The sequence below is a fragment of the Malus domestica genome, chromosome 10 (genome assembly GCF_042453785.1).
Source record: "Malus domestica chromosome 10, GDT2T_hap1".
In the NCBI taxonomy this organism is placed as follows: domain Eukaryota; kingdom Viridiplantae; phylum Streptophyta; class Magnoliopsida; order Rosales; family Rosaceae; genus Malus; species Malus domestica.
In genome coordinates, this window is record NC_091670.1 from 33883819 (window position 1) to 33902749 (window position 18931).

General features: G+C 36.8%; 1 protein-coding gene across 9 annotated transcripts; it reads right to left on the reverse strand.

Moving 5' to 3' along the window:
• Positions 1-6416: 6416 nt before the first annotated feature.
• On the reverse strand, positions 6417-14218 carry LOC103445951 (protein SOMBRERO-like). 9 transcript variants are annotated; one of them, XM_070807067.1, is made up of 9 exons: positions 13919-14132; positions 13718-13796; positions 13505-13613; positions 8900-13381; positions 8687-8795; positions 8475-8563; positions 8106-8325; positions 7647-7927; positions 6417-7333 (listed from the first exon to the last, which is right to left on the reverse strand). In XM_070807067.1, the coding sequence occupies exons 7-9, from the start codon at positions 8275-8277 to the stop codon at positions 6674-6676; spliced, it is 1113 nt and encodes a 370-aa protein (XP_070663168.1). In that variant the 5' UTR covers positions 8278-8325; positions 8475-8563; positions 8687-8795; positions 8900-13381; positions 13505-13613; positions 13718-13796; positions 13919-14132; the 3' UTR covers positions 6417-6673. The 9 variants fall into 9 exon arrangements, with proteins under 9 accessions (XP_070663168.1, XP_070663174.1, XP_070663170.1 ...); XM_070807073.1 differs by lacking the exon at positions 8900-13381 and having other exon boundaries at positions 6417-7330; positions 13919-14134; XM_070807069.1 differs by lacking the exon at positions 8900-13381 and having other exon boundaries at positions 13718-13782.
• Positions 14219-18931: the final 4713 nt, after the last annotated feature.

Sequence of the window (18931 nt, forward strand, 5' to 3'; positions counted from 1 at the left end):
TCTCACTTATTCTCAGGCTATGAATAGTTCTCAACAATCATTATGGCACAGTGCAATGAAGGAGGAATTGGAGTCGATGTCAAAAAACGAAGTATGGACATTAGTGGATTCCAATCCTCAATTCAAGGCTATTGGGTGTAAATGGGTTTATAAGACCAAAAGAGATGCTCACGGCAATATTGAAAGGTACAAGGCAAGGTTAGTTGCCAAAGGATTCACTCAGAGGGAAGGGGTGGATTACAATGACACCTTTTCTCCCGTCTCTTCCAAGGATTCTATGAGGGTTATAATGGCACTTGTTGCTCATTACAATCTGGAACTGCATCAAATGGATGTAAAAACTGCCTTTCTTAATGGTGAACTGGCCGAAGACATTTATATGAAGCAGCCTCCTGGATTTGTTGAAAATGGGAAAGAAGACATGGTTTGTAAACTTAACAAGTCAATCTACGGGCTTAAACAAGCATCAAGACAATGGTTCTTAAAGTTTGATCAAGTCGTTACAGGACAAGGTTTTGTGGAAAACAAATTAAATGATTGCATCTATGTTAAGTTCTCAGGCAATAGTTTTATATTTTTAGTGTTGTATGTCGATGACATCCTCCTTGCCAGTTCTAACATGAAACTGCTCAAAGACACTAAGACCATGCTCAGTAAGAATTTTGAAATGAAGGACCTTGGTGAAGCACACTATGTACTTGGTATTGAAATTGTTCGAGATAGCTTAAGAAATTTACTCGGTTTATCCCAAAAGGGATACATAGAAAGGGTACTCATGAGGTTCAATATGTCAAGCTGCAGTAATGGTGAAGTGCCAGTAAACAAGGGAGACCGATTCTCAAAGGCTCAATGTCCCAAGACGCCTATGGAGCTAGATAAAATGAAAAATAAGCCTTATGCACAAGACCGGACATTGCTTTTATAGTTGGAATGTTGGGTAGGTTTCAAGCAAATCCAGGAGAAACACATTGGGTAGCAGCAAAGAAAGTTTTGAGGTACTTGCAAAGAACCAAGAACTATATGTTGGTTTATGGCAGGAATGAGCTATTGGAGTTAGTTGGCTACACTGATTCTGATTTAGCCGGTGATGTGGATGATAGAAAATCCACTGGAGGTTATATCTTTATGCTAAGTGGTGGTGCAGTCTCTTGGAAAAGTGCAAAACAGACTATCATCGCAACATCGACAATGGAGGCATAATTTATTGCTTGTTTTGAAGGAATGAAACAAGCCGTATGGTTGAAAAACTTTGTGACAGATTTGAAAGTTGTCAATTCTGTGCAAAGGCCTATCATAATACATTGTGATAACAATTCTGCAGTATTTTTTAGCAAGAACAATAAGAGAACTTCAGCTTCAAGACTGATGGATGTAAAGTTCCTTAAGGTCCGAGAAAAGGTTAGAGAAGGAGCAATTCAGGTAGAGCACTTAAGCACAAATGCAATGATTGCGGATCCCTTGACTAAGGCATTGCCGATTGGAGTATTTAAAACTCATGTCTCTCGGATGGGAATACTTGAATCATTTGATCAGTGGGAGTGATTTGTTAGTCTGATTATGATTGTTCATTTGCTGCTGTGAAGTTCAGAGAGCTGGTGCAGTGATATAGACAGGTTTCAATTTCCAAATTTTAAAAGCTTATGGCTGGATATTGATATTATTAGGTTTGTTAGTTTTGTTTTGTTTATTTTATCGAATTGAGATCAGTAATGATGATCTATTGTTTCAAAAAATAAAGTTTGATATAATTCATTTGTTGCTTTTATAATGGTTTATCTGTTTAAAGCATTTATAGATGAATTGTTAATTCATGCATTGTTTTGAAGCAAAGATTTATTTTACATCTTGCTGACAATGGTTTGAAATAGTGGGAGCAAATTAATTTGCTTATTTGCTGATATTGATCAAGTTCACAACGTTGAGCATACAAATTGAATGTCTGTGACTCTTGAAAAACTGTTTGCTTTATTGTGGTAATACAGTTACAAGCGTTCTGCATTTTGAGATGTATGATAGCTGGTTGTGATTGAAATTTTTATTAACAGGCTTAGTGATCACTTCTATCTGAAAATAATTGACTTGGCTGAGTACTTGAAACTGTTCTCATACTCAAGTGGGAGAATGTAAGAATGTGAGTATGAGATAGAGGAGTTTTAGGACCGGCTATAGGTGTTCAATTAGATAGAAAAGTCTTGTTAATAAAAGGAATGCTAATCCCTTTTGGAGAGGGGTTTTGTGCAGCATTGAGATAAGAACAAGGAAATAGGAATTTGTTTCCTGTATGGATTTTGATAGGGAATCCTAATCAGTTATGGTAAAGATTATATGTATATATATAGTGGCCTCTCTTCTCACAGAAACATGCTCATAATTTCGGACTTAATCCTATTTGTAAGTCGAGCTCTTGATAATCTGCGAGAGAAGAGAAGGCACACTGAAAGCTTGCTGCTATGGCTTCGGGTTCTGCTACAGGTGCAGGTATGTTCTTCTTGCTGTGTTTCTCATATACATAAACTGAATATTTCTCTCTAAGTTGTAGTTCATGTTTTGGTCTTGGTGATTATGATTAAGGGTCTTACAGTATCATATTAGGCACATCATAATGTCCCACTGGCATGCGTGTGTCTGTTGAAAAAGTGAAAAAGAACTCAATTTTCTGTAGGTAACGTGGAGAATGTTGAAACCAATAATTTTTAATAGGATTTAAAAGCCTTACATATTTAAAGTTAGTTGAGCCAGATCAAGCAAGAGTATCGGATCAGATTGGGTGAGAATTCAATTCTCTTCCGTCGTAAAATAAAAAAGACGAATCCTGGAAAGTTTTTTATTGGACCTTCTCGTTTTTCTTTCTCATTTTTTAACGATTATTAGAACTGTTTATTTTCTTGATTACTAGTTAATTGGTCATCTCTGCAAAAAGCTAACTAAGTATAAAATCATTTAGTCATCTAATGGTTATCTAATAAATAGATATACCATGCTTCTCACTTGAACATTGAATTTTGGTCAATGTTAATCGAACGGTTAAACAATTTCTGATTTGGTAAAATTTTTACCGTGTTGATCTTTAAAGGGTGATATACAGATCATCAACAACATTGCATGATAAGAAGAATAGCCAAAAAGATATAACAAAAAGGGTGATATAGAATTTTTACACTGTTGATCTTTAAAGAGTGCTATATAAAAAGTAAAACGGTACAATTCATTAACAACATTGTATGATTAGAAGAACAGCCAAAAAGATATAAAAAAAAGTTCAAGTGAGAATGTTACTAGCTTCCCAACAAAAAATGAAATTGCAACTCATCATAAAAATGAAGAGAGATTTTCACATGCATATAACCAAGTTGTCATTTATATTGTACACCTTGTCACAACTAGGCAAGATATATGAGATAGCATTGCAATTCAGGAAAGTTGAATATCAGAGTGTGCAACAAACAAAATTACAAAATAATAAGAATATTATTAATAGACAAAAATGTCAGAACGGTTACAAAACCCTAAGAGACTACATCGTGACTAACTTGTTATTCATGCTAAATTATAAGCTATATTTATAGAGAGCAAAACCTAGAAACCCTAATTCGGATGGGCTATGCCCATATACTAACTAACAAGCAAACTCAAATAATCATAAAATACTAATATTTTCCAACCCCCCAGGTCAAACTCATGGCGGTATACGACATGAGTTTGCAAACAAGTAGATGCAGACTGGCTTCGTTAGGCGGATTGGTAGACGTGCAAACTTGACTGGACTTGACTAGCAAACTAGCGAACTGGACTTGGCAAACCGATTCTTGTTGGCAAGTTGATTTTGGCTTGCAAACTGATTATGATTCAGACTGGCTAGTGTTGAGTGTATGAAAAGAACCCGTCATTAAACGGACGAGATTTCCATATCTCAATTGTAGCAAGAACAAACAAAAATAAAATACTATTACGTAAGTGGTCACAAATCAAAATACTCGAGTAACTGTCACAAAAGAATTCCAAACAGGCCAACAACCGTGTGGACCTAAAAACAAACTTAACCATTTTATCAGTTTGCCCGTGTGGGCCAAAACAAACAGCCAAATATTTCTTTTCCTTTTTCTTTTTCTTTTTTTTCTTTCCTTTGCTTTTTTTTTAATTTTTTTTTTATTTTTATAATCTTTTCTCGTGTGTGGGCCAAATTCTCAACCAATTTCATTTTTCTTTTGGCAATGAGTCTGCGGCAGAGTACAAGGCGAGGAGAAATTTTTCGTCACACGGGATTGTAAACCTCCTTATATAATTAGCATATGTACGTTAAAAAGTTAAATAATTTAAAAAATAATTTTTTTTATTATTTACATAAAAACACGTACAACTCATGTTCCCGTTACAACTAAAAATTTCTCGAAGGCAAGGACGAACTCGATCCGAGTTTGGTGTTCTTGGGTCGAGCAGCAACGGTGGTGTGGGGCAGTGGATGCAGGCGACAAGCGGGTCGGGTGCGGAGGAGGTATCAATCAGGCGACCATCTTACCATGCGTGCAGTAATGTTTGTGGTACAGCGGTTGTGCGGTGGTCGTCTGTGCAGCAGTGCAACAAGGATGTGATGAGCAGCGGCATGCAATCCTGGGTCAATCGGATCTGGGTGATGGTATGAATACGAACCAGTGGGTCAGGTTCTGGGTTCCTGATTGCAACAGCAACATGGGTGGATGGTGATGGGGTGCGATGATGTCAGGTCAGGTACGACGTGAGGGTTTCGATGAAAATTGCAGAGATGGCATGCGAGTTGACTACAACTTTTTTTTTTCCTTTCAAACTAACAGCGACAAGACAAAGGCCCCGTTTGGGATTGAGGTGATTTTAAAAAAAGCCACTGTGAAAAAAAGCTGAGGGTCATTTTTGTGTTTGGTAAACTGAAAAAAATGGCTTATTTTGGAAGCTGCTGTGAGAATAAGCTGAAAATCAAAGGAAAAGCTGAAGTTGATATTTGCTGCTTTGAAAAAAAGCCAGTTTTTTCAAAGCACACGGAGCTATAGTGCTCCTTTAATGAAAAGACACACTATCATCCTGCTTTTTTTTCCAAAAGCACTTTCACAAAAAAGTTTACCAAACACTCTACTGGCTTTATTTCACAGCCGCTTATTCTCACAACACAGCCGCTTATTCTCACATCAGTTTTTTTTCAAAGCACAGCAATACCAAACCAGCCCAAACTGATACTGAAAAAAGCACATTAAATCCCGAAGAATCAAACCTACTCTGATACCAACCAAGTTGAATATTAGAGTGTGCAACGAATAAGACTACAAAATAATAATATTATTATTAATAGATAAAAATGTCGGAACGGCTACAAAAGCCTAAAAGGTTACATCGTGACTAATTTGTTATTCATGCTAAACTATAAGCTATATGTATAGAGAGTAAAACCTAGAAACCTTAATTCGGATGGGCTACCCATATACTAACTAAACAATCAAACTCAAATAATCATAAATACTAATATTTTATAACAATGAAATGACACGCAAAGTAACAAAACAATTGAACAGAAACAAGCAACAGAAAATAATATTCTAAAGCTTTTCGCTGTGCAAAAGCATTCCTCGACCGAGCAAAATGATGATGAACCCTAGCTCTAGCATGATCGATGAAGGCTCAGTATGGATATATATGTTCACCTTACGTAACAGGCAGCTTGTATGTGTGTGTGTGCGAGCGCGCGCGCGTGTATGACCAAACACTTAATTCAGTCCTAGTTCAATTGTCTGTGGAAAAGTTTGACACATATATAAGGGAAAGTGCGGGAGTTGGAGATGGCGAGACACTTCCATATTTCCTCATATATATATATATATAATTTAATCTTGAGAGTAAGGAGATGGAGATATCAGACCTTTCCTTATATAGCTTTATTTTGGGGGCGGGTTTCCAGGCCTTATCCATCAATTTTGGTGGACCGTTCCGTTGAGCCTAATTGGTGACCAAAGTTTAAGCCTTGTCAATGTACATTTGTGCGCGTATGCAAACATGGACATGGACATGGTTCGACCTTCAATCCGCAAGTTAATGACCGAATTTGACGATAAATATATCGAAGATCATGTAGAACCTAACACTAGCTACCTAAAAGAAAGGAATGTACATAAATTTATATGCACTAAAATAAACTAGCAGTAGTCACTAATTATCTGCACTAAAACAAACTAGCAGTAGTCACTAATATTAGTTGTACATAATAAGGTGGGTTAGAAGACGATCAGTAGCCATTGATATGTCTTTGAATTACTCGATTAGCTATTGATATGTCTTTTATACCCACCTCATTTTGTGAATTGTAGTGGTTATAATCTGTTTTTCTTGTAGTAATGGAAATTTATTTCAAACTAGCTAGAATAAATATATATATATATATATTGGAAGCTACCAGGTATTTTTGAAAGAGAATTTCGTTCTTGTTTGAATTTAGTTATATACATTTTGATGCCAAAGGAGAAGTAATAAATTAATTAGGAAAGGATATAGAATCTGAGCCAAGTTTGTAATATAACTACCAAAACAATTAAGACTGAAAAAGACTGCCGTACAGCTTAATGATATAGGATGGACATCCATCCATGCATGAAGTACACTGTATCCATCGATCCGCGACTTTGCGGGTTTGTAGAGCCCTAGCCGCCTTAGCTAGCTACTTGGAAAATTTTAAGAAGTCAGTTCCGCACCCAAGGTATTGAAATGGGAATCTCTGCTGCGTTGATGATGAAGTACCCACATGATCATGATCATGAGAGTTACTAAGTTGTTGAGTCGATGAAGAAGGGTTGCATTTGGTTTGCGACGTTGAGTGATTAATATCGAGGTTCTGATGAGATGCAAGGAGCTTGTCCAAGAATGACCAATCACCACCACTGATGAAGGACCTCTCCTGCTGTTGCACGAGTCCACAACTACCAGATGCTGCTGCAGCTGCCGCGGCGGCGGTGGATGTTAGCCTTAACAGGTTTTGGGAACACTCAATGTCCATCGTGTTCAAGTTGATATTGTGCGGTGATACAAAGGATGAAGCAGCGACAGCCGACTCTGGACTGAACAGCTGTGGGAGGTGCATGGATCCAGCGTGATCAAAGCTACTAGGATAATCATATAGTCCTTCCAGACGATGGTGATTTTGTTTTTGCTGATGATGATCGTGATGATCTAGTAGTATCGGGGCATGAGAACCACTTGCCTTCATGTTCGTGAAGTGTTCGTGCTCTTGATGATCTTGATGATGAGCAAATTCTGGTTGATAACCTTTGTTGTGATTCTTCTTCTTGAAAACCCTACATACCACCCATCCATCTTCCTGCTGAATCAAATTAAAGTATAACATATTAGTTATTTCGAACATCGACACGAGTAAACCGCATTATTTGATGTGACATGCAATCAGATCCACTTGTTGCATCAAATTAAAATGACATTCGATAAATTGACACATCATGTATCAATTAAGGGAAATGGATTTTCACACTTTTTTAGACGCACACCTTCTTCCTTTTCAACATTTGAACTGAAAAACTGTGCAGAAATTATTTTCCATCTCATATATAATGTGATTCAGTCAAGCAATCTAATAACAAATGTGGTGTTTAAACATTAATTGTACTTCAATATTTTACCTGAACTTGATCAGCAGTAATGTTATCATCTTCGAGGCGATACTCGTGCATGATCCAGTCGGTCTTTTGGCCATGGGGAGCGCGGCCAGTGTAAAAGACTAGGGTTTTCCTCATGCCAATTCTCTTGGAGCTGGTGAGGTGGATCGCTTTGTCTCTCCCAGTTGCCTTCCAAAACCCAGCTGTGGTTGCGCGGTTTGTACGAGTTCCTGTTGGATATTTCTTATCCTTGTGGCTGAAGAAGTACCACTCATTCTGAGGCCCTGACCCTATTCTGCATTTCTCTGCATGCACAAAATTAACAATTATTACCAAAATTTACAGTCATATATGTCTGTGTAATGAGCTCAGGATATGTAGAAATATAAGAAGGAAATTGCATTTGGACATATGAAGGAGTGCGCAACGACTTTTTTGAAGTGTTAAGAACAGCTTTTGTGAAAACCCTAAATATAATCTCACCTTTGAGGTCCCAGGGTTCGAGTTTGTTGAGATCCACCTCCCCAATAACATCAAGGTCGATGGCTTCATAAGACACTTTCTTCCTGAGGTAATAGTAGAGAAGCTCCTCATCTGTCGGATGGAATCGGAACCCTGGAGGAACCGTCAATTGTCCATTTCCTGCAGCCATCATCCTCCTCCTCCTCGTTTATATATGCAGATTTATATCTAAATTTGCACCCTGAAAAAGAAAGGCATGCATGACATTATTTGTAGAATTTAAAAGGAACTAATTAATTGCACTCGTTCAAACAAATTTGTTCAGATTCCATGGATTTTTATCCCCTAAAGTTAACAAAATCCCTAAAAACCTTTATAATTAACCCTTACATCATATTCTATGGAGTTTCATCCCCCGAAGTAAAGATGTTGAGAATTAAGCTGCATACTAAGCTTAAATCAACTTGCAGATGACAATCCTGCAGGTTGAAAGTGAAGAGAATGAAGAATTCGAAAAGATGAAGAACTGCTATTTTTAGAAATAGCCATTAGCTTTTTAAACTTGTAACGGCTAGTTTTAATTCTTGTTTTAGAAACCTTACAGCTGTTATTCTTATCTGTTTTGGGATGTACTGTGTTACCCGATCCTTCTCCAAGTGGAAGGATCGTGGCCTCCGATGGTATGTATGGCTGGAGATGAGTCCTTGCTACCTGAAAAATAGGATCTTAGCATTTGACTGATTAGTGGAATATAAGATTGTATTCTCTGCTTTTTTTTCTGAGATATAGAAAAATATACAGAAACATTCTCTTACTCTCTGTGCTCTTCCTTCTTAGATTTTCTGGTTTTTAAAGCTTCAATCTTTGTGTATTAATCAACCTAAAGTATAAAGCCCGATACCATTTCAACATGGTATCAGAGCACTAGGTCTGATTCCAGAGAGGGGCGTGAAACTGTGAGAGAGGTTCTTCCTGAAAAATTCCCAAAAGGGGATAAAGGTGGTTCCTTTATTGTTGGTTCACTGGTATTCACCAAGAAAATGGTGGGATCAGGTTCTTCAGGTGGAGATTTACGAACTCCACAGTTTGATGGTGCAAACTATGATTTTTGGGCAGTCAAGATGGAGACTATCCTCATAGCGCATGACCTATGGGATGTAGTAGAGATTGGAGTACAACCACAGCCGATTCTCGAGGAGGAAGAAGATTCTGGAGATGAAGGTAGTGAGGCTGAGCAAGTTCCAGTGGAAGCACCTACCATCTCCAGAGAAGACAGAATAAAGAATGCCAAGGCGCTGAGTCTTATACAAGGAGCCATAACCGATGAGCTTTTCCCTCGCATCAGAAATGAGAAGACTGCAAAAGGGGCATGGGACATTCTGAGAAGAGAGTTCAGAGGAGATAAAAAGGTAAGAGCTGTAAAACTTCAAGCAGTTAGGGCTGATTTTGAGTATATGAGAATGATAGATAGTGAAAACCTAGATGACTATTTGGGTAGGTTTTTTGGAATTGTGAACAATCTGAAATCCCTTGGTGAAGATGTGACTGAACAAAGAATTGTGCAGAAATTGTTAATGAGTCTAAGTAGGTGGTATAAATCCATTGTGTCCATTATCGAGGAAACTCGAGACCTTGATGCTATTAGAGTTGAAGAAGTCATTGCATCTGTCAAAGTTTATGATAAAAGGGAAGATCTGCATGATGAAAGGGATAAATTGATAGGAACTGAGAGAGCCTTTAGTAGCCTAAGAGTTGGAAATAACCAAGCTTCGGGTACCTACAAGGGGTCACAGAGTAGACCAAATCAAAAGTGGCAGGGACAATACAAAAAGGGATCAAATTGGTCTCAAAGTGGAAACTTGAGCAACAATAATGGCTCAAACTGGAACAACAATTCTGGAGGAAATTGGAACAATAGATTCAACTCTCAGAACAAGCAAGGAAGTAGTAGTCAAAGTTGTGTGAAACCACAGTGTCAAGTTTGTCAGAAATACCATTTCGGTGTGTGCAGATACAAAGGAAAAGCCAAGTGTGGAAAATGCAACCGATTTGGACATATTGCAAAAGACTGTGATAGTCACAAGCAAGTAGCTAACTGTGCAAAAGAAGAAGAGGTAACCATAGGAACCATGTTCTATGCTTGTCACTCTTCAATTATGCAAGATAGAAGTGTATGGTTTGTGGACAGTGCCTGCAGTAATCACATGACATCTCAAGAGTCTGTGTTAATCAACATTGACAGATCTGTATCTTGTAAAGTCAAAATGGGCACTGGAGACCTTGTACAAGCAACTGGAAAAGGCACTCTGGTGGTTGAAACACAGCATGGGAAAAGATACATAAATGAAGTATTGCTGGTTCCAGGTTTGGATGAGAATTTACTAAGTGTAGGCCAGATGATGGAGCATGGATACTATGTTCTATTTGGAGGTAATATGGCAGTTATCTTTGATGATAGGAGCCTCAACAATGTTGTAGCAAAGGTGATCATGACAGGAAATCGATGTTTCCCTCTGTCACTAGAATCTATGACACCTGCAGCAAGAAAAGCATCAGTAATTGAAGACTCTTGGACCTGGCACAGAAGGTTTGGACACTTGAACTTTGCTAGCATGAAGAAGATGCAACAGAAGGAAATGGTACTTGGATTACCTGCTTTGACAGAAATGGAAGATGTGTGTGAAGGTTGTGTTTCAGGGAAACATCACAAAGAGTCATTTGACAAAGGAAAAGTGTGGAGAGCAAGCTATCCACTTGAGTTGGTACACACAGATTTGTGTGGACCAATGCAAAATGAGTCCATTGGAGGGAATAGGTATTTCATCACATTCATTGATGATTTCTCAAGAATGTGTTGGGTTTACTTTCTCAGAAATAAATCTGATACCTTCAATGTGTTCAAAAAATTCAAAGCTTTTGTTGAACTGCAAAGTGGCTTTAGTTTGAAGAAATTAAGGAGTGATAGAGGTGGTGAATACACCTCACATGAGTTCCTGGATTACTGTACAAGCATGGGAATGGAGAGACAACTAACCATTGCCTATTCTCCTCAGCAAAATGGAGTTGCTGAGAGAAGGAACAGAACAATTTGTGAGATGGCAAGATCTATGATGACTGAGAAAGGAGTCCCTGTGATTTTCTGGGCAGAAGCTGTGAGTACAGCTGTATATCTCCAAAATAGATGCTTCACAACATCTGTGATAGATAAAACACCTTTCGAAGCTTTCACAGGTAGGAAGCCTGGAATTAAGCATCTGAAAGTATTTGGTTGTATCTGTTATACTCATGTCCCATCACCCTTGAGGCAGAAATTTGATGACAAAACCAGAAAGGGGATCTTCATGGGATATGGAAGCTGTGAAAAGGGATATAGAGTGTATGATCTGCAATCTAAGAAAATTGTACTCTCAAGGAGTGTGATTTTCAGTGAAGACAAATCATGGAAGTGGGAAAGTAACCAAGGGGAGTCTATCTCAATACCTTTCAATCTTGAAGGGAATTGAGCAGAAAATGAAGTTAGTGAAGAACAAACTGATGTAAATCAGTTTAATAATGCTGGAGATACTCATTCAAACACCACTGTTAATGAATCAGTTGAGGAGATGAGTGGAAGTCACAGCCAAGGCTCAACACCTAGCTCCACTCCAGTAAAGATCAGAACTCTGGAAGATATATATGCAAGATGTCACATGTGTATTATAGAACCAGAGAACTACCAAGAAGCAGTAGGTGATAAAGCCTGGCAAGAAGCTATGAATGCAGAGTTGGAGATGATTGAAAAGAACAATACTTGGGAACTTGTTGAGAGACCAGTTGATAAACCAGTTATAGGTGTGAAATGGGTGTTTAAAACTAAGCTTAACTTGGATGGAACGGTTCAAAAACACAAGGCTAGGCTTGTAGCAAAAGGGTATGCACAGAAACCTGGGATTGACTACAATGAAACCTTTGCACCAGTGGCAAGGCTAGACACAATTCGAACTCTCATTGCTCTTGCAGCACAAAAAGGTTGGAAGCTATTTCAGTTGGATGTTAAGTCAGCATTTTTAAATGGTGTACTTGAGGAAGAAGTGTATGTTGAGCAGCCTGAGGGCTTTGAGTTGGCAAATGCAGGTCACAAGGTCTATAAGTTAAGGAAGGCCCTATATGGACTTAAACAGGCACCTAGAGCCTGGTACAGTGAGATTGATGCATATCTCTCACTGTGCAAGTTCAAAAGGAGCACAAGTGAAGCCACACTATATACAAGATCTGATGATGAAGGAGGATTGATAATTGTGTCAATCTATGTTGATGACATTATATATACTGGAAGTAGTGACAAGATGCTCAGTGAATTCAAAAAGGAAATGATGGAAAGATATGAAATGTCTGATCTCGGCCTTCTACATCACTTCTTAGGCATGGGAATATTGCAAACTGATCAAGGTGTGTTCATACACCAAAGTAAGTATGCTAAGTCCTTACTTGTGAAATTTGGGCTCGAAGATTGCAAACCAGTGTCTATTCCTTTGCCTACTGGTGAAAAGCTAAAGAAAGTGGATGGGAGTGAATTAGCTGATGAAGGACTTTACAGGAAAATAGTGGGAAGTCTATTGTATTTGACAGCAACTAGACCTGACCTGATGTATGCTGCAAGTTTGTTATCAAGGTTCATGAATAGTCCCACCAAGAAGCATTTGGGAACTGCACGAAGAGTACTAAGATACGTGCAAGGAACCCTTAACTATGACATTGAGTATGTGAAGGACAAATCTGCAATTCTCATTGGATTTTGTGATGCAGATTGGGCAGGAAGTGAAGATGATAGCAGAAGCACCTCTGGTTATGCATTTAGTTTTGGCAGTGGAGTGTTTTCTTGGGCATCTGTAAAACAAAACACAGTTGCTCTATCAACTGCTGAAGCTGAGTATGTCTCAGCATCTGAGGCAACAACACAGTCCATTTGGTTAAGGTTTGTTCTTGATGATTTTGGAGAGATGCAAACTGAGGCAACACCTTTGTTCTGTGATAATATGTCGGCTATATCTATGGCAAAGAACCCTGTTTTTCATCAGAGGACTAGACATATCAACAGAAGGTATCACTTCATAAGAGAAACCCTGCAAGAAGGTGTGATTGATTTGAAATTCTGCAGAAGTGAAGAACAACTTGCAGATATTTTTACAAAGGCTTTGCCAAAAGACAGGTTTAATCATTTGAGATTGAGGCTTGGAGTTAAGCCAGTAAGCAGCTTAGGAGAGGCTGTTGAGAATTAAGCTGCATACTAAGCTTAAATCAACTTGCAGATGACAATCCTGCAGGTTGAAAGTGAAGAGAATGAAGAATTCGAAAAGATGAAGAACTGCTATTTTTAGAAATAGCCATTAGCTTTTTAAACTTGTAACGGCTAGTTTTAATTCTTGTTTTAGAAACCTTACAGCTGTTATTCTTATCTGTTTTGGGATGTACTGTGTTACCCGATCCTTCTCCAAGTGGAAGGATCGTGGCCTCCGATGGTATGTATGGCTGGAGATGAGTCCTTGCTACCTGAAAAATAGGATCTTAGCATTTGACTGATTAGTGGAATATAAGATTGTATTCTCTGCTTTTTTTTCTGAGATATAGAAAAATATACAGAAACATTCTCTTACTCTCTGTGCTCTTCCTTCTTAGATTTTCTGGTTTTTAAAGCTTCAATCTTTGTGTATTAATCAACCTAAAGTATAAAGCCTGATACCATTTCAACAAGATATAGGTCGAAATAAAGTTGGGAAAAAAGAAAGAAAAGATGAAGGGAAACATATAAAGTGTAAAGATGCATGAAGACAGAAAACAAAAGGCAGGTAGCATACCTTTTTGCGGTAGCTAGAAAGGCTTCCCAAATTCCCTCAGAAACAAAGAAATGAAGACAACCGGTAACGCAGGAAAAAGGCAGACAGCTGAGAGAGCAAGCAATACTGCTGATTTCTACGCTTCAAGGGCACGATGTCATAGCTAGGTTTAGAGAGAGAGAGAGAGAGAGAGAGAGAGAGAGAGAGAGAGAGAGAGAGAGAGAGAGAGAGAGAGAGAGAGAGAGAGAGAGAGAGATGGAGAAGGAGACAGAGAGAGAGAGAGAGAGATGAGTTTAAAGCCTTCCTTCTGACAGAAGAAGGCGGGCACAGAAATAAAGAAACAAACAATAAACAATATAAAAACAATTATGTCATAGCACTCTAAAAATCTTATTTTGCACTCTAAATTTTCAATAATTAAAAAGAAAAATACACTTGTTAGGAGTGCAAAATGAATTTTTAGAATGCTAATAACAGTTCCTTAAATTATTTGCATACACAAAATTGATATAGTTGTTGACACACTAGCAATACATGTGAGTCTTCCACCTGTATTAGAAGACGTGTTAGTAAATTTGTCAATTTTGTGTGTCAAAATGTGTTAGCCCGTCTATTTACAACTAGTGTTACTGTTATGAAATATGGAAAAGAAGAAAATGAAAGTAGAAAATAATTAAGTTAATGATTAGTAATGTCAAGGAGATAACTTTTTTATACTACATGATGGGATTAATGATGCACAACATCTAGTAAGATAAATATATCGATTAACATGATTTGTAGACATAACTTATCACAATGGAATATCTATGTGGTACCAAAACATGATCTCCATGTCATTTCCTTTAACTTAGGAAATACTAGGGAGGTTGCATTTTTGTATCACATTAGTGTATAAGCCAAGTGATGTATATATGTCATGTTAATTAATAAATTTATCTGATTGAATGTTAGTTGTATTAATTATTTGCCACATCATTTAGTACACTAGTGTGATATAGTTATGTGGTCTTTTCTAACGTTACTATTTAACTTGACGTATGAAATAAAAAAAGGGTGTAAATTTTAGTAGGTTAATAACGTAAGAGGGGGGCGGTGTCTTGTTTTCTCGTGAGGGTATGATGTGAAGGGGATTTGGTAAGTGTCCGTTGAACGGGAGACCTTAATCCTCAATATCGCCTCATTCAGATGAAGAAAATCTGCAAAACTGTCAATTTATTCCATTTAGTACAATCAATTTTTCCTTCTTTCTCAATTTTAAATAATATGTTTCGTCTTTTTCTATCCAGAGTTATCTATTTGTCTTCAGTTACGCATGCTCATGTACAGTACTTGGTCAGAGTCAAAGAGGAATTACAGAATTCTTTCTTTCATTCCTTTACATTCCAAACCTTGTTCATATCAGATCTTTTTTAAAACCATGTGACCCTTTTGCACAAATATTATTCATAAAAATACCTTATTTATAATTATATGGCTACATTGAACTAGTTCCTTTCACGCTTCATTTAATTATTAGTTTAACTTATAGAAGCTAGAATTTTTTTTTAAAAGCTGCGGTCAAACTCAATGGATGTACGTGGGTCATCGACTGAGTGCCCTGAAACGCGTTCATCAAGTGACAAAATTTGCATCAAATTCAGTGCAAGTGAGAAACTTGAGAGGTTCCTAATTTAGTTGTTCAAAACGTGCATACATGCCATATTACTTATTTATCCACCCCCATTGCCATATTGGCATTGTTTTAGGGTAATGGGATGCCGTGCTGCATGCAATCGACGACCGTGATCCAGGACTTCGAAGCATATAATGATTCCGGATCCTAGGTAGAACTATAAACTATTAAGTGTTGATCTGCAAAAGAAACCATAAAAACCACCCGAAATTGATGAAAACATATGGTGTGTCCTACCGATTGCAGCCAAAGCCAAGGCTAGCTACATTTATCTCCGGTGATCCACTTGACCTGATCGTGATAATGTACCACATCACCTAAATCCTAATAGTGCATGTAATCCATAGTTTAACGTCGGTTTTTTATTCTGTTACAACTTCCACGGAGAATGGAACTTCTCCTTAAAGAGTATGAACTCTATATATATACACTGCTTATATCTTCTATATCACATTGTGATCAACAATCTAACTATGTCGGTTTCTAATTTTGTTTAATATCTCAGTTTCTATTAATAACCTATTAGACTATTGACTCTTCCATTCATCTAACTATCAAGTTAACTGCTATATATATATATATATATAACACTCGTTGAGTTTATTCTTTGGTCATATTATTCTATTTAAAAGTCCTTGCATAATTGAATGAATAAATAAAGGCTCTATTACTAGCTAGACTCACTTTACGAGACAATATCTATATTGTTAGATTATAAATTTAAATCACACATTCAAATAAGAGAGGTGAAATTGATTAATAATTTAATCAATTACCAATTCATAATCTAACAACACAAGAATATGGGCAAGAAAATATTTATCTAGTACGTATTCAATAAGAATGGAAAAAGTTCCCCCAATGGACCTGGTTCCTGGCCTTGTGGGGTGAGGAGGTAATAAAGTTTCAAAAAACTATAACATATAGGGTTATTATACAAAATAGTCCATGAGATTTGTATGATCAATAGAAATGGTCATTGAGATTGAAAATTAATAGAAATAGTCACTGAGATTGTCCACCATCCATGATTTTGGTCATTCTGTTAAAAACTCTTTGGGCAATTTTCAAAACTTTAATAACTTAATCGATTTTTAACCAAATTCGACTCGTAATATATAAAAAATGAAGATAAGAAAGTGTAGAACAAGATTATACCTCTTTGGAAGCCCAATGATTGTCGGAGATGGCCGGAAAATAGCCTGAAAGGTGACTGGTACGCGTGAAAACTGGAAAACTCGCCAGAAACTGGGTAAATTTTAAACGTTCATAACTTCTTCAATACTCAACGAAATCGAGTGATTCAAAAATGAAAATCATACTTCTCGATGCAACAAAGAGAATGGCATCTTTTTTTATTACTAACTCGCCTTTGTTTGGCCTGAAAATTGCTCGAAAGTGGCTAACTCGAAAATAGTTAGCCACTTTCGAGCGTTGTCCGACCAAACCACGGTGATTTAGCCTTCGAAAAAGGTATCATTATCTTCGTCTCATTAAAAAGTATGATTTTCATTTTTGAATCACTCGATTTCATTGAGTATTGAAGAAGTTATGAACATTTAGAGTTTACCCAGTTTCCAGTGAGTTTTTAAGTTTTCCTGCGGACTAATCACCTTTCAAGCTATTTTCCGGCTATCTCCGGCAACCATTGGGCTTCCAAATAGGTATAATCTTATTCTAAACTTTCCTATCTTCATTTTGATATATTATGGATCGAATTTGGTTAAGAAACGATTGAGTTACAAAGCTTTGAAAATTACCCAAAGAGTTTTTAACAGAATGACCAAAATCATGGATGGTGGACAATGTTAGAGACTATTTTTATTGAATTTCAATCTTAGGAACCATTTCTATTGATCATGCAAATCTCAAAAATTATTTTGTATAATAACCAAACATATATAACAAAAAGAAATGAAGGAATACCATATTTAGTTATATATGAATACGGACGATAAGAAAGCAGAATCCTTAAAGTCCGTGGCATTTACACGTGCTTGTTCAACACATAATACACGATTCAAGGCCTCGATTAGCTTAATTTAATACCAAATGCAATACAGGGAGCCGGGATTCGGATGGCTTTGTTTCAATACCATTCAGACCCAAAGGGATTCCCACGCAATCTTCCATATGCATATATTTCCTGGTCAAACACGCTGAATGGACGGAGATATTTTTCAGTATTTTCAAAATACAATCATATACTCTATATGTTATTATATAAGTGAAAGAATACTTGGAAAAAAAAATGTCTCCACTTATATAATGACATATGCCGTACAATGTCGTATTTCAAGCACATTAAAAATCTCTTAAATGAGTGTTCCTCTATTATATACATACTCATATTACTTTATGCAGTAGAGGAGTACCACTGGTTTTGTGTATACCAATCTTGTATGTATGTATATGTGTGTATATATAATGTATAATTATATATTGTTTATGAGTAATGTTATTCATACCATGTTTTTGTACCACATTTTCATACCATCTTATGTGGCATTTCATGTGGACATCCACATCATTTGAATTAATTAGATTTTTAAATTTAGTTCACTATTTAATAAACTAATAATTAAGAAAAATTAGTTAATTAAATGATGATTGTAGTATACGAGGAGTCTTTCTCCTTCATCTCTTTGGATTTTGCAAATTTTTCAAATAATGTGACTGTCCACATCAGATGCCACCTAAGATGATATAAAAATATGGTATAAAAACATAATATGAATACCATTACTCATTGTTTACATGCAACAACACAGCTGGTGCCGTTGCCTTTACGAACACTTTTATAAACTTCACTCGCAGCATTAAATTCATCAAATATAGAATGGAATCCTATGGAGCATGGGAGCTTCTATTCTCCTCGCATCATGAACCCTAAACGCTCATTTCCATGATGCTTGTTGGACCTCCAACAATCATTAATTCATAACTCTGGAGATCTGGTCAGCACTCAATTAATTTCCATGGTCTAACCCTATATGCACGCAAGTATGCGTAATGTTAGGGAGTTTTAAATCAAATTGCAAAATAAATGATGTGTCACAACTAAGAAATAAGCATGTTAATCGACACTTAATTAATAATCCAATCATCTGTAACTACATCATTTAATTTACAAATTTAATTTAAAAAATTTGTTCTCTCTAATATTAATTTGCAAGCGTATATATTTTTGAGAAGTTCTGTGTTGGTCCAAATAAACCACAAAGTTATTCTCCACTCTCAACATGTACATTTGGATATGGCTTTTAGAAATTGGGTTAATTATGAAATTTCCTGCTGAACTTTAGGTGTTGTACCACTTTGGTCCTTGAAAACAAATTTTGGTTCCGAGTTGATCCCTT